At 36.0% G+C, this 27,896-nt stretch overlaps 1 protein-coding gene across 8 annotated transcripts in view; it reads right to left on the bottom strand.

The window, feature by feature from the left end:
• Positions 1-824: 824 nt before the first annotated feature.
• ERBIN (erbb2 interacting protein) overlaps positions 825-27,896 on the bottom strand; it is a 100,870-nt gene continuing 73,798 nt past the window's right edge. For 3 of the 8 annotated variants that reach the window (XM_085528321.1, XM_015848554.3, XM_015848556.3), the window contains exons 15-28: positions 27,075-27,144; positions 25,979-26,078; positions 25,680-25,801; positions 25,001-25,171; positions 23,901-24,083; positions 21,937-22,051; positions 18,715-18,898; positions 16,058-17,582; positions 10,513-10,656; positions 9,584-9,715; positions 8,121-8,330; positions 7,073-7,165; positions 6,433-6,507; positions 825-4,395 (exon numbers count right to left, since the gene is read on the bottom strand). In XM_085528321.1, the coding sequence (XP_085384447.1) occupies positions 4,288-4,395; positions 6,433-6,507; positions 7,073-7,165; positions 8,121-8,330; positions 9,584-9,715; positions 10,513-10,656; positions 16,058-17,582; positions 18,715-18,898; positions 21,937-22,051; positions 23,901-24,083; positions 25,001-25,171; positions 25,680-25,801; positions 25,979-26,078; positions 27,075-27,144 (3,232 nt within the window). In that variant the 3' untranslated portion in view covers positions 825-4,287. The remainder of the gene's footprint in view (positions 4,396-6,432; positions 6,508-7,072; positions 7,166-8,120; positions 8,331-9,583; positions 9,716-10,512; positions 10,657-16,057; positions 17,583-18,714; positions 18,899-21,936; positions 22,052-23,900; positions 24,084-25,000; positions 25,172-25,679; positions 25,802-25,978; positions 26,079-27,074; positions 27,145-27,896) is intronic. The other 5 variants (XM_085528322.1, XM_015848557.3, XM_015848558.3 and 2 more) reach the window with 3 other exon arrangements.

Genomic DNA, 27,896 nt, shown 5'->3' with positions numbered 1-27,896 from the left:
TCTATAGTCACAAATCTTCAAAACTGTAAGACTCAGATGGAACCATGTCACAGAAGATTAAATCATATATTTTACCACTTACTTGTTGAGGATGAATAAGAATGTAAATTAAAAACAGTGGGCTTATAAGCTCTTCTTTATAAAAAAATAACGACAGCATAAGCTATCTAAATTAGACAAATCATGATTACCCCTTACAGTGAGGGTCTCTTTTCTGCACAGAGGACGCAGGAAAGGACAAGATGTAAGTCAGATTGTTGTGCCAGCTGTAAACTGAAAGTAAAGATGATTTAATGTGTGCTTTTACACCATCACGGTTTCCAAGAAGACTGGATGCAAACCCACATTTGCCTCTCCTACAATGCTTGTGCCTTTCTCTTCCCAATAGCCTTTGTACACCTTACTAGGCCAGGCCCAAGTTACCCTATTTAAGCCTGCACTTAGTCCGTCTTCTTTGCTATTTCAATAACTTCATTCATACTAGACATAAATAGAGTACTCATCTCTTTAGAACAAGAGTTGCTAATTGATTTCATTATAAAGCTTGGCAATTCAGAAGTGAGAGGGTTTGTTAATGTTTTGCTTTCTCACTGGCTTTGTGTTTTTTGGTTTTTTTTCTTTCTTTTTTAATACTTAATAACTCAGTCTTACAATGAAACCAATTCAAGCAGACCCTTGTTGAGCTGAGATGAATGGAGCTGAAAACACAAATAAGTCTTTATTAACGGATACTGACAGGGGATTAATGCCTATAAAAGCTGCAGAACTATATAACTGTGCCATGGAGAATTTCCTAGAAGTTAAATAAGTCCATTACACAGAGCTTTCAAGAGCATTAGTTTATTATCTATTCTCCATGTGTTACCTCAGGAACAGTCTAATTATATACAAAAATTTGGAATGTTGAATAAATGCTGATCAATAAAAACATTTCAGCGCTGTTGACACGGGAATATTCCTAAGCAAAAAAAAAGTCCCAAATCACAAAGGTTTTGATTTTGTGTTGTTAGGTAAGGTGTTGCTTATTGCTATGTTTGCGTTCATAGAATGCCGCCAAGTATATACACACTTCTTAAAAACTCCAGTCCGAAAAAGAAACTAGAAATATTTACACAATAAATATGTGGGGGACTTCATCTTTTCATTACATCAGTTGAACTGATTCTTTAATGAACTAAGTAAGAACAGAAAGAAATAACAGAGTTTGCATCAACTCACCGCCATTCTGAGTAAGCTACACTGCTGACAGACGCCTTTTCTGTTCAAAATGTAGTTTTAGAGAAATGCCAGCACTGTCTCTCCTCCTGCTGATCCCCAATGAGAGCAGCTCAGAGAAGCCTTTCTCCCACCTTCCGCAAAGTCATCTATCTTGACAAGAGCTTGAGGTTACACACAGACACCAGAAGGAACAAACACATTTCAACCCACTGAAAACTCCAAGGTTTACTGAGTAAAGTCAGTACATCCACGTTTTATTTGATGGTTAATTTGCTAATTTACTGTAGACAAACTTTGGCCAAATGTTCCCACGAAAGGTACTAAACCTCTCCCATAAAACTCTGTTTCTACGATTCTATCATAGCCAAGCAGTTTTGTCTCTTGATAAGTCAATCTGAAAATTAAGTAACACAATACAATTTAAAACTCCTCTTAACATTAAAGTAAAATACAACACAGTATAATTCCTCAGTGATATAATTAAATGTACTGTAAAAATGTATATGGAGGTGGCCCAAGATCAGTAAAGAATCAGTTCTGCCTTTTGGACCTTTCCCTTCCCAAAGATACAGGTTACATAGAAGACCAATTCAGAATGTGTCTGTCTGTTGGTTTTTTTTTTTTCCCTTTAAAAGGCAGTGTGTGATCAAAATAAAATGACTGAAATTAATGAACGTGTGATGTGAACATTTTGCTTTTTCAATTAAAAAAATGGAAACTAAACTACCAAACGAATCTCAGAAGGGGAACAATGAAGACTGCCATGATGATAAACTACGTTTCTTTCTTTTCTTTGAAGATTAAGAGCACACAGAAAATAAGTGAACACAGAAAATAAGTGAATTTTTATCAAAATACAGCACATTTCTGCTAATATATAAAAACAAAACAAAAAAAAAATTTCCTATGTAAATATCACTGAAAATAAACTAAAAAGAATTAAAATATACAAGGAGTTGTTAAAGGGTTTCAATTAACATTATTAGAACTATACACAGTACAATAAGGAACAGTTAACATCTCTGAAAGAAGTGCAATAATATTGAAGTTCACTTACTTTAAAAGTACTGCCTGTTTATTACTGCCAGCTATGTATAATTCCTCTCTCACAGTTGATTTCCCCAGAACTAAAGGAGGCTGGTGTCGTTGCTAGCTTTATTAAATGCATTTATTTTTGTACACATGGGTTGAAAAGAAAGCAATTTCTACTTGTTTCAAACAATCAACTTGTATGTAAGTAAAAATGAACTGCAATAACTGAATATTGCTCCAATGACAGGCTAATCATTAGCCTTGATTAAAAACAGTTACTGGTCTTCTATGGCACTTTTCCCTGGTCCATAACAACCGTGTATTAATTAACACTGCAGATTGCACAGTCTTTATTGAATTACAAAGGAGAAAGAGAAAAATAAAGTTAATGTTTCTGGTAAACAAAATTAATACAAGCATAATTGAATATTTTACACAGTAATAAGGAACAAAGGCAGCCTGTGGTAAATCACTATTACATTAATAAAGTTAGAAACCCTTTAATGACTCTGAAGTGTCTAGTTCACATTTAATGTTACCTGTAGGAACAGCCCTTTAAGAAACATCATTACAAACTGGCTGGTTGTAAGTATACCCTCCCTTTGCTCTCCATCTGTACGGTGACAATAACGTAAAGATGGTAGTAAATACCCGAAAGGTTATTTACAGGGAAAACTCACCCGTATGGAAGCCTTCAGTCTGCTGGGAAATGCTGAGGCAATCTCCACCGAGGAGCGATCTCCAAAAGATGCTGCCTTAGTGGTGGTCAGCCCTTAAATGAGGTCTAGAGGAGGTGGAGTCAAGCTCCACCCCTTCCAGGAGCACAGGTAAATCACTCTCACCTGTGCTCCCACAGCTGACCCGACACCAATGATGATTACCCATTTCCCATACACCATCTCATCACAGCAATTCTCCATCACTGTTCAAAGGTTCACAAACTTGCTTTGGTTACCTAGCTCTCCATGCGTATGGTCTCCTTTTTGATTAACAAGGCAATGCAAAGGCCAAACAAAATCAAGATGACTTTCATAACCCTTCCTGCATCATCTGTTTTGAGTGTGTTTAAATATATATTACAGGCAACAATCTTAAAAACTGGCCATTTCGGTTTCATTTTAAAAAACTGAAAGGTTAAAACGGAGTACTTTATTTTATAAAGACAAAGGTACCACCATTTCCACAGAATTGGAGATCTCCATCGCAAAGAAAAAATCTCTGGGCACATTTCCACAGTGCAGCTGAAAAAAAGTATGTATTGAAGAAAACCCAACTTAACATGAATCACGTGGCAAATGAGTAATCAGTGACTACATTAGGAACAAATCCCGTAGAGTATCACAGATTTGTAATTACAGTCTTCCTAAAAAACACCATAATCTTTTATTGCATCTTCTATTGGTAGACGTACACTCCAGAACTAAAAGCCTTTTCTTCTCTGTTGATTCCAGATTTAGATAGCAGATAGTTGATTCACCTGACCTTTGTACTGTCCGACCGGCACCACCTTCCATCTACCCATTCAACTATACAGTGTGCACATATCAAAGCCAACATTTAATATCCCCTTTCCACATCTATAGGAGTGGTTTCAGCATAACACATTAATATCTGGTGAATAAAAATAAAGGCAATAAACAGCTACAGGACAGATAGCCCTGCCATCTGTCCATTGGCTACAACCTAGGCTGATTAAAGCCTCGCACAAAGTTTAGTAATGTGTATGAATTATCCAAAAATAAACCTACCATCTGTACAAAACAATAACACAGGTTTGTTCTTGGAGGAGTGATCCTTAGATTGCTATAATGCTTAAAAACAAGTTTATTCACCATATGCATTTCCAAAATGATTTCCTGTATGTTCTGTACAGTGGTTTTTTCCCCTTTAACCACAAGTTCAGTTTTTCATTTCCTGTACAAATATTGATCATAATTCTTTTCAAGTTCCTTTCATGTATAAAAATAGGCAAAATATTCAGTTTCCCAAAAGTCCTTCAATGAATCCTGTTGGCTTTATCCCCATTATCCACAGAATTTATGAAGAAATTTCTCTCACAATGATGAGTTCCACTGTGTTCTGAAAAGTCTTTAGCAAAGATACTGCTTGTCCATGATCAATATTTATGAAGCTGTATCCATTAGCCTAAAAAGAAATTTTTAGAATTGAAAATGGCAGTCTGATATTTCATGTTAGGTCATTTAAGCTTAAACTAGGTTTAAACTAACAAAATCCTACATGAATGTAGGCAATAACATGCTGCTGATCCACTCATTACATGATTAATGTCAGCAGAACATACAGGTACTTGCTAAAAGGAATTCATGGATCCTGTTAGCCGCAAAAGAATTTTGTCCCAAGAGTACTGAAAATATTTGCAAACAACCAAAAAGAAATCTGAGCTTGTAAGACATTTAATTCTTCAGCCTGAATACAGCCATGCTAAAGAAAAGCAAAGGCAGTTCAAATGATACTTCTCAGTTTACATACTAGAAATGGCATTTGTGACTGATAAATTAAGAAGTATTTAAACCTCTAACAAAAAGCATTGATAGCACTGGAGCCCTTTTAGGACCTCACTCCCTTTCTCCCCTCAGACTATATGCAATGAACTTTCTTTGTCCCATGAGCACAGTATAGCAGTGGGCCAGATTGTTCTATGAAGTTATACAGTCTTTACCTGTGTACATATTCCAGGACCTGATTGGATAAATCAGACCTCTGTGCCAGCTCTCTTTCAACAGAAGGCCGGAATTGAAGCCTCCCAGGGTCATCCCAGCTTCAATTTTCCTATGATCAAGCACCTCTCTCATTCCTAAAATGGGCCTGGCAAACATGGGCAGCCCTAAGCAGCCTACAGAAACGAGCATTCAGCTTTTCAGGATGCACTGCTACAAATTCATACTCAGTCTGGGTCTTGCAGAGTGACAGCCTGGTCTGTCCGCTGCTTCCAGCTCTGCCTCCCACCTTTCTCCCAGAGGGGCTGGTCCTTCTTATGGTGACAGAGGTCGAATCCAAATGTTATCAGAGGTGACAGTTAAGGCCAGTTGTGCTAAAAAGCTGTTCCATTTTGGAGCTGTGCACACTCATCCTATTACCCACTTACTGCTGCTACCAGCTAGACCCTTTGTTATTAAGGCAGTAAGTTGTAAATCTGCCTAGGGTTACAAAGGCAGTTTGTAATCTAAAATGTTGAGAGAGCAAAAGCAGCAATAATAATTCCATGTCATCATCTGTATGGTGTGTCCTATCCTAATATGCAATGGTATCATAAGACTTCCATGCAGTTATTTAGGCAGTGGTCACATAGAATATTTCACTTGATATATGTATTATAATATATAATTAAACTGTTATAATATATAGCAGTTTAAGTAAACTGTTCATGCAAGATGGTAGTTTAATCAAGACACAAAGTTTCTGTTTGTCTTTGAGAAAGCTGAAAAGTAGCAGAGCTGAATCTATAAATACCCTGGTACCAGTAACGTGGAGAATAAGTTTTACCAAGAGATTGGCTCTGCAACTTAAAGGGTGCTTTAAATATCCTGTTAGCCTCTTTCTGAACAATAAGGTTATAAAATCCATTCAAAAATCCATTCAATCATTTCCTTGACCCCTCCAAAAATAACTTGTAAGTTCATTAGATAATTTCAAGCAAATCTAATAGAAAACTGGTCCAAAAAGTATGGACTTGCTGAAGAAAAAAAAAAAGGCTGCAGCTGGGGGAGAGGCAGCAAAGACCAGTGAAGGCCTCAAAGACACAGTATGCAGTGCTGTAGAGTGGGGACAGCAACAGAAAATGAGCATGAGGAGTAACTGATGGCCATCATACGATTCATTATTCAGAGTATTGTATAAATGAATGACAAAGTTTAATTAACTTGCTCACATTCTACATTGAATGACAATTTTTGGATTCGTTTTTTGCCTTTAAAATTATGAAAATTAAACTTACAAAAAATATTCAGAATTCCAAAAAATGACTCAAATTGTAATTGCTTCATTTCACTTATCCTAATGTAAGGTAGGAAAAAATGGAAAGCACCATCCCAGAATGCTGAAATGGTTCCAGAGAGATACTAGTGATCTACACAGAAATGCAACATACTGCTTTTAGAAAAGGAGCAAATTAAAAATGAGCTAACACGTTACACAGGGTAATTAATTATATGACTACAGTACCTGAATTATTTTATCCCCAGGTTGCAACAACTTAGATGCTGGTCCTTCAGGCTGTACTCTGGTTACAAATATACCCTTCAAAAACAGAGGTGGAAAACATTTTTGACAATTTGTTTCATAAAATTAAGGGTGCACAGATGTAATTACAAACATTTCAAATTTCCATCTTACATAGAAGGCAATGCAGTATTATTTAATGGCTGCCTTATTTTTCCAGTCCATTTTTAAATCCAGAGCAATTGCCTTTACAGGATTACTGAAGGGCGAATTCTGATTTGCCTGACGTGTAACTCAAGCCTTTGTCTAATTTGGCAGATGTATATGTCAAAATGAATTATCAACCACAGAAATAATGCTGTAGGCTAAATCACGTTCTCTTTTAAGAGGCTTCCTAACTGTAAACTCTGTAATTCACTATCACAAATCTGTGAACTGATATCTGGTACAACCTTAGAAACCATCAGTGAAGATCACCCCCCATGTTATCATATGGCTACTGCCTCCATTTTACATAATTTTTCTTCACTTTTCTCCAACTAAGAATTTAGTGGTTTGCCCTTGGTGCTTACGTATTTTTCATATATAAGAAAACATTTTCTAATCAGAACGATTTTAAGGTACATTCCTTTAAAATACTCACATCATCTTCAGGTCTGAATGGATTTCCTCTACCACCAACTCCTCCTGATATACTAAATCCAAGTTCTGGATCCTTGTCAATTCTCACTCGAATCTAAGCAGTTACAACCAAAGTTAGAAAAACTGGCTCAAATTGTGCATTCAAAGCTACTGCAATTAATTTATTACTAAGGAATTTGGATAAACAAAAGCTTTTGAAAGGAAAAAAGTTCAAAAAGCATTTATCATAATCTAAGTGAATGCAGTATCTCATTAATTCAAGCCAAGATATCTTTGTACTTAAGTTTTACTCTAACATCACTGCTATTATAATCATAGTAGTCCACGTAGCCTCTAAATTCAAAGATATTTAGACACTATGTAAATTAATGTCATGTTCCCAGCAAACACATGCCCACCTGCAAAAATCTGTGCTTCCTATTCCTTGCTACTTCTAGCTGAATTTTAAAATCAAACCTAGCTTCTGCTTTCATTCTAAATCCTACATAGCTATCACTGTATCTCCTTTCTCTCCACAGAAGAGCTGATTAGAAGACAGTTTTACACAAAAGGTTTGTGTGTTTATTCTACCACAGAATGAAAGTTCTCTGAATTTTTCCACCAATAATAAAACAATACAGAGGAAAAATTTAGTGTCCGAGAACAGAAAGAAAGTTGCTCACAATGAAGGAGCTGTTAAATGATGCAAGAATTCCTTACTCGTAAGGATTTATACCATAAATAAAACTAATAATTATCAGGTATGTGTCAGATGTTATCGCATTCTTATCCCGTTGTGATTTAGGGCTGCTCATCCCCACATCTGCAACTTTTAAAATCATTTTGGAGAGCAATGAATAGAAGCAAGTTACTCTAAGTTGCACCATGATCTTGAATTTTTCAGTTACTCATAAATAATGAGTCAGTGATGAATAAATATAGTAAAAAAATAAATTTCTACCTCAGTAAAAAAATGCAAATATAACTTTTTGGAACTATCTGTTAAAAAAATCTACCATATTTCTCTTTATAACAGGCGGATGTCAGTCTATATGACACTATACCCTTACCTCTTGCTTTACCAGTTCATGGCTTTGTCGAGGAGAACACTGGGACTGGGTATAGGTAGGTTGGTGGGCAACTTTCAACATCAAGTAATCAATTAACTGTTCTCTAGATGGATGTCTTCCTACTGATGACTGAGGAGGGAGATGATGGACTTGGCTATAGTTTGCCTGAGGTCTTTGAGGCTGGCACATCTGTCCGTTTGTCAAAGGTATCTGAATAAAATATGAATATTGTTAATGCCATAGACTTTATTCAGACTAATCCTCCATTCTTTCTTATTTCAGTATTTCTCAATGTTTGGTTGTTTTTAATTTTAGGAACATTACTAAAATTACTCTCCTGGATCGTGTACAATCACACTGACTTTTCACAAGACCAATCAGTTCTGACCCAATGAGAACAACTCTGTCTTTTTATGTCTACTAGAACAGGGCAGACACTTTTTCACTGAGGAATATCAACCTTTTTTTTGTGTGTTTTTTTTTTTGTGTGTTTTTTGTTTTTTGTTTTTTTGGTAGTGTAAGTGACCATAGTGAAACTTAGTTGATTTTACTGTAGTTTGCATCTTTCTTGCACAAAATATTCACAGCAATTCTCAGTAAATTATATACAAAGTAAAAACCCTACACAGCTAGCAGACAAAAGTAATATGAACACTGTAACCAAAAACCTGAAGTTCACTTACAGGCTCAAGATTTAAATATCAAAACAATATTAATGATATTTATTTTCTTGAGATAGAGATAATGATGGCAGTAAAGCATTCAACTGTAAAAAGCTTCAATACATTCAAACTATTTCACTAAGGATGATGCTTAACAATGTTTCTTAATGAAGCCCCAAAGTTACTGAGATTTCAAAGTAATTCTGAGAAATGGGTGTGCATATCTCAGTTAATCTAGAGAAGAGACAATATTCAATTTACAAGATTTTCTACTGCTTCTTAAGAAAATCTGAAACATCATAGGAAAACTCTTCTTGTGTTTTGTCAGAGGTAGAGTTTTAGGCAACATACATCAAGAACTATGGAAATTCTCATTACTCAGTGTCTGTAGAAACCCAGTGGAAATCAATGAAGTTAGAAATCTGTCACTGTTTGGTAAGTTACATACACACATTTATTTTCGCTGTAGTAAGTCTTACGTGCATAGATGGTCTTTACATATAAATGCAGAACGTGTAGTATGAATTCTAGCTAACCACTGCAATGTAATTACAACAGATTTCAAGTTAAGTTCTTTAACTGCATAATGAGTTTCAATCTGCCTTCCTGAAATCATATGCAGTATCCCAATTTCAACATGTAGCTACTTTTTCAGCAAATTTTGGTGTTTTTTTTGTTTTTTTGTTTTTTGTTTTTGTTTTTTTTTTTAACGTTTTAAAGCCCCAGTTCCATCTACTATCTCAGCATATGCTTCCACAGACAGTAAGTATATCCCATCCATAATATCATGAAGGTAATTACCTGCACAGCTATTTTCTTCATGCTGTCTGGAGGGACATCTTTGAGACTAAGCGTAGCAGATGAGTAATTCTGCTTTCCTGAAATGAATACTTCATCTTGACATTGGTCTCCTGAAGCTGAAGCCTGGGGATGCTTTAAACAGAATGTGGGGGTAAAGAAGAATATCCTTTTATTATTCAAGCAAGTAAAAATCACTCATAAGATTTTAAAGTGTTTTTTTTTTAAGGGTTTTATAATTCTTTAACTTTGTTTTTTTTTATACAGAATATATAAATCCTACTGGTAAAGACACCACACTTAGAATACATTGCTGGATATTTACAAAAATTAGCATCTGCACAGGTGTCTTTGATCTCTAACACATTGTTAAGAGAAGTTAACTAACGCTGAAGGTTACTCATGCAAGGATTCACATGATAAACAGTTTTCTGGAATATCCACCTACGATATTCAGACTAAGGAGTTCTTTCCTCTCACTTAAGTTTCTTAAGAAAATATAAACTTATTTCCTTGAAATTCTAAAGTACCCAGCAATACATTTTACAGCAGCAGAATTTGTTTGGAAGAAAAAGCAGCGTAATAAGATTTTTTTCTACCGTTTTCAATTTTGGCTGAATTCAGAATTACAAGTGCTTGTTCAAAATACATACAACAAAACCAGACATCTTTATTTTTGTTCAATTGTATATAAAAGCCAATTAGAAAATTCTACTCCACAGCATTAATCTGAAAAACCTGACATTAAGGTTAAAGCATATGAAGTAATGGCAAAGTATTAAACACCTATTAAAAAATGATCTAGCACAAGTTTTATTCTATTAATTGAAAGCATTGTCCATCTATAGAAAGACAGCTATCAATTTAAAAGACAGTTCTCACAGTTCATTCTTTACCCCTCTGTATTTTGCAAGTCTCCTGTAGGTACTCACTCGAACAACGTGCACACCAGAACCTCTTCCGTCTGCAACACTCAAGGCAACACTACCCTGGCTGCCATGCAGATCCCTAGAGCTGCCATAGTGAAAGCTGCTAACAGCAGCATAATTGGAATTAAAGGACCTAGACAGCATGCTCTGAATAAAGAGGGGACAGATTTAACACAGAGATTAGTGCAGCATGCATAAACCACAAGACATGTTATACATAGACTAATATAGACATATTCCATTGTCATGCAAGATAAAAACCATGCAAGAACAGTGCTACTGTGATATACAAAACACAACTCAGTGTCTCCTATTTTTACCATTATTTACTGTAAATCAGCATGCAATCAGCAGTTTACATGCAGATTTACATGTAAATAAAGTCATTCAAATGTTCATGTGTTTGGGAAACAATGTAGGTTCACAGCTTGTCAAAATTCCCACATTTTCAATAAATTTGCAACATGTCAAGTACATTGTGGGAGGAACAGCTGGCAGTCCAGACAAACACCTGTGAAAAATCATTTCATTACCAGTTGCTACTATTTCGTCTTATTTTCCCCCTTATTACTGGTACAGTACAAACAATGACTCACATGGATACAGAGATTTTAAAGTGTTGGAACCTCATTAAAAAACAAACAAACAAAAGAAACCATTTCCATGCCGCTGCAGGTAAACAACTATGTAACAAAGCTCAAGAACAGAAAAGTGGTTTGGTTCTGAGCTATATTACTTCGCAGACCTGACCACAGCTAATACTGTCCAGGGTGACAGAAAGAAAGCAGCGGACCATACTATTTTGCCACCACAGACTTTTGTAGTTGCAAAGAACAAAACAGAATTAAAAATCTGTGCAGATGGAAACCCCCTCATATCCTACCTGACAAATGACATAATTATAAACCTCATGAAAAATCTCTGCCTTGTTGGGAAAAAAAAAAAAAAAAAGGTAATAGTAAGAGATATGATACAAAACATCAAAAACAAAAGCTGTAAAAAAAGTTGTAGCTCAACACAAAAAGAGATTCCCAGCAATTAGCTTAGGAAGCATTCTATTTCCTAGCCAGGATGAGAAAATCTGGGGTATTTGGAGAGAGAGCGGTATCCCTATAACTTTGCTTTTCATCATGAGCATGATGCAGGTTGCACATTTCTTTAGAAACTCTCCAGAGAAGACATTTCCTTAAAGGTAAGGATGCAGATGTCACCAAAAAGCCCTCTAATTTAAGAAATAGCATTTCAGGTACACTAAACTAAATAGACACTAACCAACATATATTATATGTCCCTTTTTCTCTTAAAGTTTACTAGGAACTTGTTACTCAAGAGTGGCTGAGGAACACAAATTGGAAGCTACATTATATCAAGAAAAAAAAAATGGCTATATATGTATTTTTAAGCATTCTGTTTATAAATCAGAATGCATAGTCAATAAACAGACTAATGGAATCAGCTCAGATTCAGGCAGCTAGAAGTGCTTTTACTCATCATAATCCATGAAATTTTGATATAGATTAGGAAATAACAAAATTAAAGTACCTACAGTGAACAAGACGTATGCTTATCTTAGAGTAGCCTTAGTTGGTAACCTGTACGTCTAAACATCCGCCTTCTTTTTTTCATTTCATTTTTGTTATTATTTGTAGATTCATTTCTTAGAATCAGAATCCAGCTGCAGGTAGAGATCTCTTCATTTTTCATTTCTCACCTTGGTTATCTAATTTTTAATTGTTAAATTTGATTGGAAAAAAGTATTCTCAAAGTGATTTGGGAATACTTGAAATGCTTGAAAGTAATGCTATAAAGTCTTGACAAAAGCATGCAAGACAAAAACCCTTTGTTTGAAATCTTACGGAATTCTAATGAGATATCAGATCTTTTATCCTAATGAAGAGGAACCTGAACATTTCGAAACTATCCTCTTACAGTCACAAAGGAAGGAAAAGGTATCACTAGCACTGCAAAAAATGCATCTTTGCTAGGTGATAAAATACTATTAGAGAATTACTGAGGGAGCGTTATTCATACCCCAACTTAAACAGCTCTGCCAAAATATTGGCAGAGTCAAGACTTTGCTGTTTTTTTTTAAAATGTACTTTCGTTTTTTGTTTTGTTTTTCAAAGTGTGATGCATTGATTACTGAACTCCATACAACAATGTTTCAAGCCATTGACTGTTCAGACATCTGCTCAAAACACAGAAACAAATCTGAAATCAAAATGTAAAACTAATGGGTACTGGATGCAGCTAAGTATGCAGCAGTCCGTTAATTTGTCAGTTTCAGAATATGCCTTAAATTTAGGCACTTTTATTTGTGCACAGACCTACTGAAGTAATTTTCCCTGTTGTATTATACAAGCTCAACTTGGAAATAACGGTGAGGCAATACTAATTAAAATATTTTTCCATAATAGAATAGTGGGGGGGGAAAAAAATCCAAACTGATTAAAACTGCAAGCCTGTATCACTTGGAATTCTTTATTTCTCTTAAGAAGGTGCCATGCACTGAGAACTTTCATAGTAAAGCCACCTATATTTTAGTTTCTGAACAGGAAAGTAAGCATCTACTTTTATGACTTATTTTTTACAAGTCTTGCTATACTAAATAGATACTCAAGTATTTGAAGATAACTCTTACAGATATTTACTATTGTAATTTACAGGTGGGAAATTCCTCTAACACACAATAAAATGTGTGTGATTCTAATATTATAAAAAGAAAGTATCTGAGTTTAAATTCCTAAATGAAACCTTTCAACAAAACTAGGAAGTTACTATTACTTGCCAGTAAAACCAACAAGTCTCCCTCGAAAAAGGAAGTATGACAAAATATGTTACCATTTTAAAAGCTCACCTGTACACTGAATTTAAAAGCTTTAGTAATGAGGGTGAGGAGGCAAAACTCACTGCACACTTTCCTACATCTTACTGCACGTAACCACTAGGGAGCAGCTTGACATTTAAAGAGATCTCCATCTCACAATACAATGAGCTTTGCATTAGATAAGCAAATTATTTCTCCAGAATATATACAAAAGAACTGTTTACAAGTGGTCTGATGAACTATATTCACTTTCTTTCAGCCAGGTGGATAATTTTAGCTTCAGATTTAAGATCCCTTAAATCTTGTCAAAGGAATTATAGATTATATTTACTTGGCTGGAACCTGCTATTAATCATTTTGGCAGGACTTAAAACGTTCCTCTACTTCTCCTTATGCAAACTAAATTCTTCAAAGTATTTTTTAGACTGAATGAGGTGAAAAGATGGAATAAATGTAACAATTTTTGGACTTTCTCAATTTTGCCCAATAATCCTTCCTCTACCTCACCACTGCTACTAAATTTCATAGACCAAGCAAACAGGTACCCCAGGAGCCTCACCCAGCACTGCTCCCCTCCAATCACCACCACCGATAAAAAAAAACCTCACCAAAAAACAAAACAGCCCAAAACAAAAGAGCAAGACACAAAAACCTGAACACCATCTCCACAACAAAAACCCTCCACAAGTCAAAACCCCCACACATAATTCACGTACTTTTTCCTAGTAAATACTGGATAAAAATTTAAAAAGCAATCAATTCAATAGCAGACCCAAAAGAGTCAAAGCAAATTAAGACTATTAACCCATATTGTTGTGTACAGATACAGGCACAAGGATATTAATTAAAGATTCATCATAGCGCTTAAATCTGCATACTTGATTTATCAGTGCTGTCTTACGCTTTAAAAGAATTTTGTCACAGCAATTTCCAATACATGTTTGCTCTTTAAATCAAGTACTCTCTTCCTCAAATACTGATATTTTTTTCTAGTCTTCAAAACACTTCATAAGTCTGTTCTGTAGATTAAGCTCCCATATTAGAAATGCATTTTAAGTTTAAACACACCTGATACCGTTATTTTAAAAGAACAAAGAAATATCCAGTAAATTTCTACAATTTCTACATTATCATATTTGCCAGCTGCCACACAGGATCGTATCTGCGTTTCTCATAGTTTAATTTTCATTATTTTTTTTAGAAGTCAATCCTATCCCAGAAAATATAAAGTAGACAATTATATGAGTATTCACCTTTAAACTCATAAGTCTTAGAGTGCTAAGTAAAATCTTCAAAATGCATTAAGGCCAGAATAAAAGAAGCATGCACACAAAAGGCACACTACTAATATATGTTAGATAGGTGTACAGCTAAGAACCCAGGAGCAACCAGTCCATATCCTTCTAGTAAGAAACAGTAATGAAGGCTTACATCAAGAGCATGGAAGAAAAAATATGAGCAGATATAAAGGGTATTAAGTCAATCAGTCTGCTTTCAGTAAAGGTGACTATTTAGTGCTTGTGATACCTGGATAGTTTTCAACCACGTGTTAAACACCATTCCTAACATGTGGAACATAGTGCAAGAGTGAAGTAAAACCAAATAGCTTTAGCAGCACAACAAAGTTTCCCTCTACGCTCAAACACTGCACATTTTTTTTCCTTTTCCATTGTTTGGTTTAAGATTAGATAGATGCATCCAGGGGAATAAGACTAGAATATGCACCTTTGATTAGGACTGGAACACTGTGAGGTCTGTGACAGCCTTGTAGGACAAAGGCTCCACCACACCTCAGCATAATACTTTGCATAAAATATCTTGTTCTATGCGACTCAAAATGGATCACAAGAACAGCTGTGGTGCTGATCTTTTTTTATAATTAGGAATTATGCAAATTAAACAAAACCAAATTCACTTCCCTTCCCAGGAAGCAGAATCAACCTGATGATATCCTGGCCAATACTTAGTGATGCGATTTTACAGTGGCTCTCCTGGGCAGCACAGCATATTACATTCTTCCAGTCTCTACTCAATTCCTTTGAAGATGCAAAACTGTTCACATCTCCATATCAGCTCAAATTTTTGATAAGGCACTAAGGTACAAAAAGAATCCCGTTCATCATCTCTAGTTATATCAAAATCTCCTGTGATTTCCTGAAATGAACAAGATTTTTATGTGCTCTCATCTCAGTTATAAATATTCATTCAACAGTCTGTCAAATATCCAGCTTCAAAAGATAACTGGCTTGGAGGCAAATAAATGTTAATTATACATCTTTTCAGCTCCTCAGCATCACAAGCTGTAGACCTATGCTACAAAATGCATTTTATTGATTTTTTTTTTCTTGTTCCTGAAGAAATACTGAAAAAATGCAGAAGAGAAAGCTCAAGAAAGGTAACCGGATAGTGTAACATGAAGACAATGCCATGTTAACAACAATTACCTGACCTAACAGAGCTGGACTTGCAGTCCAGAAGGTCAACAGGACATTTAATGTATTCAAAGGTAATTGGACCAAGCTGGCAAGTACGATGTAAAAGGGAAAAATTTCACTTACAGACAGTTTTTCAGATACTCAGCATAAACATGTTTACGTTTTAGAAGAAGTAGTAGTACAGAAATATAGTTTAACTGGTAATTGAAAACTGCTCAAAAAATAGGTAATTAACTTACACCATGCCTAGATTACAGAAAAGTAGAAAGAATAAAATTATTTTTACCTTTTCTAGCTTTTTAGCCTCAATATGTCGCAGCACCTGTTCCCTCCAGTCATGAGGGACTTTACTTTTTCCTGTAGGGTCTAACAAAGAGTGCTCAGAGTTAACTCTTGGATTTGATCTCTTTGAAGGGCTAGTCCGAGAGTAATTAAAGTCACTAACTGACATAGTTCTTTCTGGTATTTCATTCACTGACGGACGAGCACTCTGTGGTCGAGGTACATTGGGACCATCAATGCTGTATGTCCTGGCAGAAAGAGGTCTCTGCTGCCCTGACATTACTGGTGGAGCTCTTCCCATTGAATGCAAATCTCTGTATGTCAAATAATCCCCTTCAGGAACCTGGGCCCGCCTTGAAGGTCCAGCATCACCAACATTTACAGAAGCAGTAGAGGATACACTGCTCTGTCTTTGAAGAGTGTGCCTTGTTGCTCCAGGGAGCAGTCTATCGTTTGGTGGAACAGCCCACATGTCTATATGTCTACCAGACATTCGCTGATGAGTGCTATATGCAGCAGTGGCACGGACATTGTTGTGATTGGAGAAATTCATATTGGCAGAATGTTTTACATAGCTGGGTGCTTCTGTGCTTTCAGACCTCAGCAGACGTGAAGGAGGTAAGCTGCTCTGTTCTACTTGAGTGCTTTGTTTCTGGGGCCACAAGGTGTCTTTTGCTGTTGTACTGCTGCTGTACTGAATATTATACTGGGGAGTAGAAAACATCTGTGGACCACCTGTCACTGATCCTCTCACTACATTAGCACCTTCAGGATTGTGATTTGAGTCCAACTTGAATGGAGTTTTTGTAGATGATATTAAATCAGATGATGATGATGACCCAGGAAAAACCTGCAGAGGCTGATCATACAGAAGAGTAGCAGATTTACTCCTGACTATGTTCTTTCCATCTGCACTACCAGATGAAGATTTTACCACTGAGTTTGGCTGTGGAGATACACCATCACTGACAATGTCATAGACTTTCAGGCCACCAGGGTCCATACTGGTGATGCTGTGAGACTTCATCACAGTTCCACTTCTCTGTGGCGACAGATCTTCAGTGCTCCGTGAAACAGACAGCTCAGTGGAAGAGTCACCATCAACTGTAGTGCTTCTCATTAGTTCATCTTTACTGGGAGACTGTACTGATTCCTCAGGATGTCCATTTACTTTATTTATAGGATACTTATTCCCATTTTCCAAGTGCTCACCTTCTTCTTTCATAATATTATTCATAAAGCCCTTTACTGACACTACTTCCTGTGGTTTCACTCTTTCTGTGGGAACTGGCACTGCCTCTTCACTAACCAGTTTATTGATATTCATGTTTATTTGGTCTAACTTGTGAGTCTCCTCTGTAGGAGTACTCAGATCCACACCTTTTTCTATCAGACCTATTCTTTCTTCAATGCTCAGTTCATATTGAGACAGATTTGTAACTTTCTCCTGCACATTTGTGTTTTCTTCTGCAGTAATGTTCAATTCACCTCCGTTTTGCAAAAGATTATTCAAATTTTCATTTTCTCGCCTGCAAGAAAAGATAACCTGTAAGCAATATTCCAAAGGGACTCAAGATATTCCTTCAAGAAACTTCAGAAAAACTGGTGTGCAACACAGCCATGCTGTGCACACAATACAGGACAAAAATCAATTCACATATAAATTTATGATTTGCATAAATCTATCTTACAATTATAAAAATACGTTTGAGAGGTTTGCCTTGCTGGCTAGCATCATGTTCTGATTTCAAACAGTGTACAGGAACTGTCAGGGCCTGAACCAACAACTAAGAACCTGTTGAAGGGACAGAGCCAGCCCTGGGAGCAATTCACCTGCACAACCAGTAGGGGTGGACCCTGACTCCATCCCTCCCTAACAGACTAAAGAGCTGATAGCCACAAGTGAAGGATCTGTACTTGGATGTTACCTCCTTTGGAGTGTTCAGCAAGCTCAGATCATTGGAAAGGAGTAATCAATTCACTATTGTTGGACTGTGACCTCTGTCTTTCTTGAGTGATCCAAAACTGGTTTAAAGCAGATGTATCTGCTATCGCCTATCCTTAAATAAGGTTACTTAACTTCCACCGGAATAATTAAGGGTAGTCTAAAAATGCTTAAAAGTATAAAGGAACAGTAACCTAAATTTCTTATAAAATACTTCCGAGCTCCATGACAACTGTAGGCAAAATTCTTGCTTTCATTGACACACACACCCCCAAAAAATTCAGAAATCTTTAAGTCCATTTTTTAAAAGATCATAAAAGCTTTTTTATAATTATATTAGCAATCAAATGGATCTTCAATATTTTCAAGACTATGCAAATAAAAGCAGAGCTTTCAAAATGGTATACTGGAAGTATTTTGCAGGGACAGCAGAAATTAAGGATGAAATTATTATACCCTATTGTAACAAGAGATGGAATCATATATTTCATACTGAAATTGGTGTCTGAATTTATCCTTTTTTTTTTCCCCACTCCTTTTTATCTTGGAAAAAAAAAAAAACAAAAAAAAAAACCCTACTTCATTACCTAAGTTTTAATATTTCAAAATAATATAAAGACTATTTAATGAATAATTAAAGGAATGCACACGTAATATGAAAATTGAATAATGTTTTGCTACTATACTTGCTTAGTTTTATACAGTATTTTACAAACCTGATCTTGGATAAAACAGCAGCGTGCGTTTCTTTGTCTGGAGAACAGAGAGAAATATCTTGGCTACTATCAGTATTTAAGGAAACAGAATCTGACATTCGAGAAGGAGAGGAACAGTTGCTGTTATTTTGATTACTGTTGTGGGTAGGTTCATCTGATAAGGAATCAGCATCTTTTGAATCATCTGTAACAGAAAACAATGCCAATTTAGTTATTGACACAGCCTCTTAACATGTTTAAATCACAGTGCTTAGAAATCAAACATTGTTCCTCAATGATACTTACTAGCTTATATATTAACTTGCAATAATACCTTTGCAAACTTTTTATAAATTCACAAAGACTGCCAGCAATAGTTCTTACTACTTCTGAAATGCTTGGCTCAACATAAAAAGCACTCACCTGTTTAATTTAAATTTGCCAAGTTTCCTTGGCATAAACTAGTTCTGCTTTATTTAGTATTTCCCAAACAAATCCAAATGGATATTTTTACAGTTTCTATTGCTTTTAGAATAACTCCAATGTTTTCAGTTGCATTTGTCTATTAGGCTCAGTGAAAACAAAGTACGCTGCTTCAAATACAGGATCCTTAAAGCTTACACATTTCTTGCTTTTTAACATCATCATTAAATAGCTACTTAGCACAACAGACAGTTTGGAAGGAACTAGATCACTGAAGATGTATATAGTTTTATAAAAGTAAAAAAAAAAAAAAAAAAAAAAAAAAGAAAAAGAAAAAGGAAAAGAAGAATGTTCTGCATGATTAGAATGCATTCCCATACTTCACAGATCATGGAGGACACTTTCAGATTTACTTACACTTGTCTATATTGATTAATGTATACACACTTAAATACTGTGTTCGTACAAAAATAATTGATGTGCAAAACTCCAAGCCAGCTGTGATTCTGATATGAGCAAACATTAGCGTACAAATAAAAATGTTCTTTTTAGCTTCAAGACACAGTTATGGGTGCTAAAAGCATGTTTTTTGGGAAACTAATTTTTAGCTTCAGAGATGAGAGAAGTTTTGACTTTTCAGCCAGGTATAAAGCCCAAAGACAACATTAATAAACACAATTTTTTTTTTTCACAGAATCATGAAGTGGTTGGAGTTGGAAAAACCTTGACCTCTTTCCCACCCCCCACCAGAGAAAAGGTTTCCATCCAATAGCTCAGGCTGCCAAAAGCCCCATCCTAGAATGCCTCCAGTGACTGCACAACTTCTCTGGGCAAACTATTCCATCATCCTCTGATAAAAGGATTTATTTATCCATGCTGAATGCTCAGCAAACTCTTCTGGCTACCTCAGCTGCTTTTCCTTCATCCATCCTCAAAAAAAAAAAAAAAAAAAAAAATCTTATTCTCTTACATACAACAGCCAGAAGAGTTTTGTTTTGTTTTTTTTTTTTTATCCTGGAAAGTTCTGGACTGGGGACATCATATGGAGAAAATACAATTACCTCTCATACCTCTCAGGCTTAAAAATTTAGTTCCTCCCCTCCCCATCCCCCAAAGGAAATGGTTATCCAGACTGAAATTATCTTCCAAAGAAAAAATATAAACCTTAGTATCTTAGTTAACAAAAACAGTGATCAGATGTTTCTTGTGAGAGGAAAGAATAATAAAAGAGTAAGGTAATTATGGAAAAAGAGCTGCAATAAGTTTATTCTTAAAACTTAGGAAGAGAGCACAGCTTCTCTGAGAAATTAAAACAAGTGATACTGCTGCCAAAAACAGCAGCAATAATAAAAAAAATGTGGGAAGAAGTATGGAACATTTCCAAGGAAAACACCATTTTCTGCAATTCTCTACTGAGAGAGTACTCAAGCTAACAATCCTCAAAACCACAAAACATTCTTTTTCCCCTTTGACAAAAATTAACAAAATGGGAATGTCAGCACAGCTTTCTCAGTCATACTCGAGATATAACAGGAGTCTTTCCTATATTCATAAACTCAAAAGGGTATACCAAGCTGGAAGAGACCCACAAAGATCACAGAGTCCAACTCCTGGCTCTACAAAGGAACACCCAAAATTCAAATCCTATGTCTGAGAGCACTGTCCAAATCCTTCTTAAACTCTGGCAGCTGAATTGGGATCCTGTTTCAATGCCCAGCCGTTCCATGGATGAATTTCTTCCTAATCCCCAGCCTGACCCTCCCCTGCCACAGCTCCAGGTCTTTCCATCAGGTCCTGTTGCTATAACTGCAAAGAAGAGATGGGCACCTGCTCCTCTGCTCTTCTCATGAAGAAGCTGCAAGCCACCATGAGGCCTCTCCCCTCTTTGGGCTGAACCTCATAAATCTTAACTTCTAGACCCTTCCCCATCTTTGAAGCCCTCTTTTGGATGCGATAATAGTTTTGTACCCTTCTAGTACTGTGGGTACAAAACTGCACACAGTGCGTGAGGAAAGGCTGCACAGCACAGAGCAAAGCAGGACAATCCCTTCCCGTCCCGCAGTGGAAATGCTGGTTCTGGTGCACCATAGGGTACAGTTGGCCCTTTGGGCTGTTTGGGCATTCTCCTGGCCCAGATTCAACATTTCCATGGGGCAGCTCTCCATCTTCTTGTTCCCCAGTCCATATGTTAATATATTTGAAAGTAACCATTGTTTTTATCCCCTGCAATACTTACCAGCTTCAACTGTGAGCTCTGGCCACAAGAATTTTCTCCCTACAGTGTCAAACAGTATCTAAGTAGTCCTCCCACACTGCCTCACACCTTACTTCTAGTGGCAATACACTTTCTGCCTAGGTTCAAAAACAGAATCCCTGCTAAGCTAAGCCAGCCTTCTGCCCTGTTTGTCTGTTTTCCAGCATTTGGAATTGCCTGTTCCTGTGATCTTAGGATGTAGCGCTTAAAAACTGACCTGCACTGACAGACCACACTGTTGTCAAAAGCAATCCTCCAAAGGACTTCACCGACTAGTTCTCTGAGCAGTCTGCTCTCCCCACATCCAGGGTTGAAGTTTTGGTGGTAGTTCTCCACCTTTCACTCAACTACTTCATGGTCACTATGGGCAAGATGGCTTCCAATCAAAACTTCTTTCTCAAGACTCTCTCTGATTTCAACAAATTAATTGCTCAACTAGAGAACTGGCCATCTTTCCTTTAACAGACACATGTAATCACCTTTCACAGCATTTAAATGGGAAAATTAGACATTTTGAGTCATGGAATTATTAGAATCACACAGTACTCCTTTTTATAATATCTAACCTTTTTTATTGTTGCTAAGAGCTACCACTTTTGGTTGGTTGATGGAAGTTTCTATCAGTGGTGGTCGCATTTCTGCCATTTTCATCTCTTCATCAGAGGAGAGTTCTTCTGACTCCTGCAAAAGGAAAAACAGTTTTATATAGAGAGCATTTTAAATACGTGGCTAAAGGTTAGGTAAAACTGATCTAAATCATCATCCTATCTAATAAACAGTAAAGATAAACAAATAACACAGACCTAACATAGCAACTATGTAGCAAATCAAATGAATTTAACTTTTTCGATTCAATTATATTTAAGATGCATAACACACACATTTGTTTTGTGTGTGATGATCTCAGAGGGAATGATAGCAAAAATTGGTATCTTCAGCTTAGGTTTTCATTTTGAAATTCACACACTAGGGTAAACTTTCAAATGGAAGAGAAGATATTTAACTTCAAGAATAAATGACGCTGAATAGATCTAGGCTAGAATTCTTCAGATCCTAACCATCAGATCTCAGTGCACTTCTGAAAGAGACAAACTGACAAAGCTGCCTGCAAGAGCAGCCACACAAGAGATTCAGAATTCTATTGCCTGGCCCACATACTCCTACCATCTTCAAGAATACAATTTTCTTTCATTAATATTCTCTGTAATGAAAAAAAAAATCTTTCTTTTCTTCCTTTAAGTGAAAATTCTGTTACAAAATACAGTACCACCAATTCAATGACACTAACTACCTTGTTCTTTGGACTACAGTAAAGGACAGTAAAACTGAGAAGTAGCAAACACTTTGTGACCAACTTTATAACAACCCTGTTCCTCTGTAATAAGAACAGATAATCTCTTTGCTACCTCTGCCATATTGCCCTTCCCCTTAGGTGTGATATATAACAAGAGTAATTAACATTGAAAGGAAAAGCTTTTATGCATATAAAGTTATGTGGATGGAGACAAAGTTACTAGCAAGTTACTATGAGGAAGTAAGGAATTTGCTATCCACGGCTGACTACAAACAACTGCCTGATTTCCTTACTGGCTTACAGCCAGGTTTAAAAGAATGACTGCCACTGCCAGACAACTGGTAGTTTTCTTTTTTTAAGTAATGTTTTTAAACTGCAGAAAACTGTTAGAACCAGTATTTTATGAAAGCATGTAATAGCAGGAACACGCCAGGGGGAAAAGACCCAGCAACAGCCACAACGGCTGGCCATTAAGTCTCATTATCGCATGATAAATGCATGCTCCACTGCTTGCACAACGCACACACAAAATTATCAGTTTGTGAAACTACTGCAAAAACTCCAAAAAACATTTCACATGCTGTGATTGGCAAGTGATTAACTGACAAGTTCCAAAATGATACTAATGCTGAAACATGCTCTAAATTAAAAAATATATGCATGTTTGTCACAGATGTACAAAGAGTTCAGAAAGTACGAGTATCTGATTTCTGTAACACAAGTCATATTTAAGATATCTTACTACTAAATACATACAAAAACATATTTTTAAGCCCACTTGTTATTTTAAATGAACAGGCAATTCACTTGTATATTCAAGATTTTGCTTGCTCCTACTGACAAGATACTTTGGCATTTCAGAGACAATCACAATCAATCATTTCCTGAGGTGCTGAAAATCAAGTGGAAACTGGAAAATTCCATTTAAGAAAGAATCTTTTCCAGAGCTTAGTACTCAGATCAATTTCTGCGCTTGACTTATTTTTCTCTAAATGCCTACAGTTTCATTATGAACAACTTCTTACATTTTTCAACTTGCACTTATAATACAGCTAAGGTGAGAACAATACTGCATTAGGAAGACATTTACAGTTACAAATCCCTCTGTACTAACAGTACTTGTGGATAGAAATTTTCTGCTTTTGTCAACATGAATTTTCATTTCTCTTATAAACAAGTCTGATGCAACACCAGCACAACTCTTTGACTGCTATAGTGTTCATCACAATGCCTCACCTCAAGCGTGTCTTCATGGTTAACAACTGTTTTTGTGTTCTGCAAGGTTTTAACAAGTGCAGCCATCTGCGAATTTGCAGTGCAGTGCTCAGCTTCTGGTTCAGTAGGCTTCTGCACAGAGCTTCCTGCTGAATACTGCTTTCTCTCATCAGCCTTATTCTTCATTGGAACAATTTCTGAAGTCTACAGGATTAAGAACATTCGTAGAAAAAACATTTGAAAACTTTTTCAGAAACATTCAGAAATAATAGTATGGGAAACTATGGAACAGAAGATGTTTGAAATGATCAAGTATGAAATACACAAGGTAGAGAGAAATCTCTCCAGACCATTCAGTTGTAGCCCTCACTCTTTTCCAATTGGTTTCACTCTCACCCTTACAGGGGTCACTTCATACCATTAAACTTCCAGTTTAATTTAAAAAAGCCAAGTGTATCTACAATGAGACAAGTCAGCATCGAAGACATGCCAAACAGTCCTGCCACATATTACAGTACATCAAGCTGTCAGTGACCTGTACACCAAATTGCTACTATTGCCTTCCCAACTTAACGTGCAAAACCATCAGTTGTGAGGGCAACAGTTATGATTCTTAGAAATGATCCCCACTTTCCTTTTTCAAGTTTGGTGGTCAAATAAGAACTCCTCCAGAAATTTAGGAAATAAGCTCCATTACACATTTGTACTTCTTATTTCCCTGAGAATCAAGCCATTTTCTTTGTTGTCAGTGTTAAGAGGGAAATCTCTACTACAAAGCAGGTAACTATTGCAGACTTCTTCACAGTGAGGGTACAGAACACTGGAATGGACTGCCCACAGGGGCTGCAGGGTTTCCTTCTTCACTGACATTCAAAACCCGCCTGGAGGCGTTCCTGTGTGACCTGGTCTAGGTGTTCCTGCTCCAGCAGGGGGATTAGGTCTACAAGATCTTTCAAGGTCTCTTCCAATCCCTGACATTCTGTGATTCTTAAGGCGACAAAGAGGTAAGCCCTGCTCTTTAATGTGGAGCATTAATGAGGAGAGAGAAGACTAAAAAGAATCAATGGCAATCTAGACATTTGGAAGTTTCAGTGAAGTCAGAAGATAGTATTACACCTAACCTTTACCCCCACATCTTTTACAGAAACTGTCTGGCTTTCTCGTTTTGATTCCTTGGCAACATCTTCAGTAGACTCTTCATCCTTTAGCCTGTGTACAATTGTCTGGACTGTTTTGACCATATTCTTCAGCTCATCAGGATATGGAGTTGGATATCTCTTCAGATTGCCTTCCTGTGTTATAAAAAAGTAATAATCTAATTTTAATTAAACGCTTTAATTAAAGTACCAAGCTTTAAAATAGACAATGGATTCAAACAAAACATTCAGACCAACACCTAGAATCTCCATTTTGCAGTTTGAGTCTACCTAGATTAACACAATTTTAGAAAACCCAGCAAAATTACAAATCAATTATTTTTGCTTCATATTTGTCTGTTGATAACAAGCAGGAAGAGTAATGACAACTATAATATATCTAAATAAAAATCAGAATTAACCATTATTTCTCAACTATCCCTCTCCTGAAGCAGCACCAGTCCAGCAATTTCATAATTATATGCTCCATTTTAATGATGAGGAAAAAAAAATAGTCCAGTTTTATGCTCGTAAGCTAATAAATGAAGTTTTGATTTCTTCATCAGAGCTAAACCCACAGTCAAAGGAATAAAAAGGATGGGAGTCAGGTGTGCAATTGGGAAAAAGAGAGAGAGAAAAACCATGGTAAAAAATAAATACTAACCCGAGGTGGTGCCTCTCTCTCATCTTTGTCTTCATCACACTCAAATGCCACCTGAGCACGTTGTTTCCTCTGTTCTTCCCACAAAGATGGATTGAAGCTTTCATTGTCAGATATAAACATAACTAGAGAAAAAAAAACAGGCACATTTAAGAACAGCATGCATTACACAAAACAAAGCTCCTCTTTTACTTCTTTTTCTTAGGTGGATTTTTTTGTTTTGTTTTGTTTTTTGTTTTTTAAATTTATGCTTGAAAAGGAAACAAATTAACAATGCTGTAAGCTGAAAAAGAAATCCTTACCATCCTCAGTCCTTGGTTGCTGGGGGAACATGTAATTTGTAAGCACAGTTTTCTGTGTGTCAGGGTCAGCTTCTTTTTGAAGGGGGATAAGTGGTTTAGACTAAGAAGGAAATCAAAGAAGGACACATTAAGAAAATATCTGTATGTACAAAGTAAAGATTATCTACACATAACTTATAGAATGCAAGGCAGAGCAGTCTTCAATCATTTACCCTCTGAATAATTTTCAGAGAATGAAGTTATTAATATATGTCAGTAAACGACTGTCTTGGGAATGGAAAGAACAACTTCAAGAGAATAAACTGAATATTTAAAAAAAAAGCAACTATTTTTGCTAGGACTTATTACTGTCTCAAACCAAGCTGTTCTGGGATGCACAGATATACTTTGTCATTTACACCTATGGACAGCCAAATAAATAAATAAATAAATAAAATATTTAATGTAAGTGTGTGTATATATATACACACACACACACACATATATAATGTGTGTGTGTGTGTATATATATATATACATATATATATTATATATATATTAAATATATATAAAATATTGATATCAGACTGATAACTCCCACTCCTTATAAATCTTCCACTATACCACACTTGAGATCCATGAATTTCTGGAATCCCTGTAAGCCTTAGTGCCATTCAGGAAATTGGTAGAGTACAAAGGAATTAAAGAAGGCACGAGCGCACAAGTTACTTCTCAATAACTTGAAACATGGACAGCCATGAAGTTCAAAGGTAAGGCAAGCAACCTACCACAAAAAAGGTTATCCAAATTTTCTATAATGGCAGAACGATACCATATGCGTGTAAGCACTAACAAATTATCAAATACCACCTTTCTGGTTTTAAGAAATAACAAATTAGAAATTCCAACATCTGCTAAATTGTATTTCATATAAAAGCTTTGCCAGAGAAGCTCTAAAGGATATTAAACCCAATATTGTTTATTTTGAGAGAATGGACAAAATGTCAAGGAAGTACTTATGCACATACAAAGCACTCAAAATTCAAAAGATCACATATTGATTCAATTAGGAATAAAGTCAACCATTTTTTATAATTTTTCTCCCAGAAAATTTCACCTGATTGTCCGATAGCCACATAGCAGTGAGCTGCTGCAGTTTTGTAAAGGTAAACGGCAAATTCTTCAGCCTGCAAATTACAATAAAAGTTCATGAAAACACACTTTTCAATACTACAACTTGACAGTAGAATGGCATTCTGTTTTTTAGATACGCATTCCTGCCTATTCCAGCAAGCAGCTTAAAAGACAGTGGAAACTGAATTTATCTCATGTCAACAACCTGAACACAATTTTTAAGACAGCCATTAGCACTGTATATAAATCAGCTACTGAACTTAAGATCAAGACTGTTTATTTTATTAGAAGAATCCTCAGCAATTTTATTGCTATACGTGTATATTCAATATACACGTGCACTAAAATTAAGAAAAATTAAGAAAAAAGGGTCACAACTAAAATTGTGGGGTTTTTTTGTTTTTGAATAAAATGTGAATAAAATCAGGCTTAGGGTAGAGTACAAAGGAACTGGATTTGTTTAAAAAAAAAAAAAAAAGGGAGGGGGGAGAATTTAAATTTATCTCTCCCAATACATTTGAATTCTGCAAATTGATGAATTCAAAAAGGCCTATTTTGCCAGTTTTTATTGACCAGCTTTAATTAAAAACATGTCCTTCCTCTTTCTTGCCCAGCACATGTGTTTTATCACATACTGTGACACTTCTGTTCTCTGTCCCCTACATGCAATACAGGAAGCTATTTACTTAAATCATCAAACATATGCCTAATTCAAAGGAACAGTTTCATAAAATCGATAAACAGTAAATGAAATACATGCATTTCAGTCAGATTATAAGCTGTGGGATATAACGAAAGGTAGCAC

Source organism: Coturnix japonica, chromosome Z (assembly GCF_054131305.1).
Source record: "Coturnix japonica strain WE chromosome Z, WE-NBRP24, whole genome shotgun sequence".
NCBI lineage: Eukaryota > Metazoa > Chordata > Aves > Galliformes > Phasianidae > Coturnix > Coturnix japonica.
This window is presented reverse-complemented; position numbering and strand designations above follow the sequence as displayed.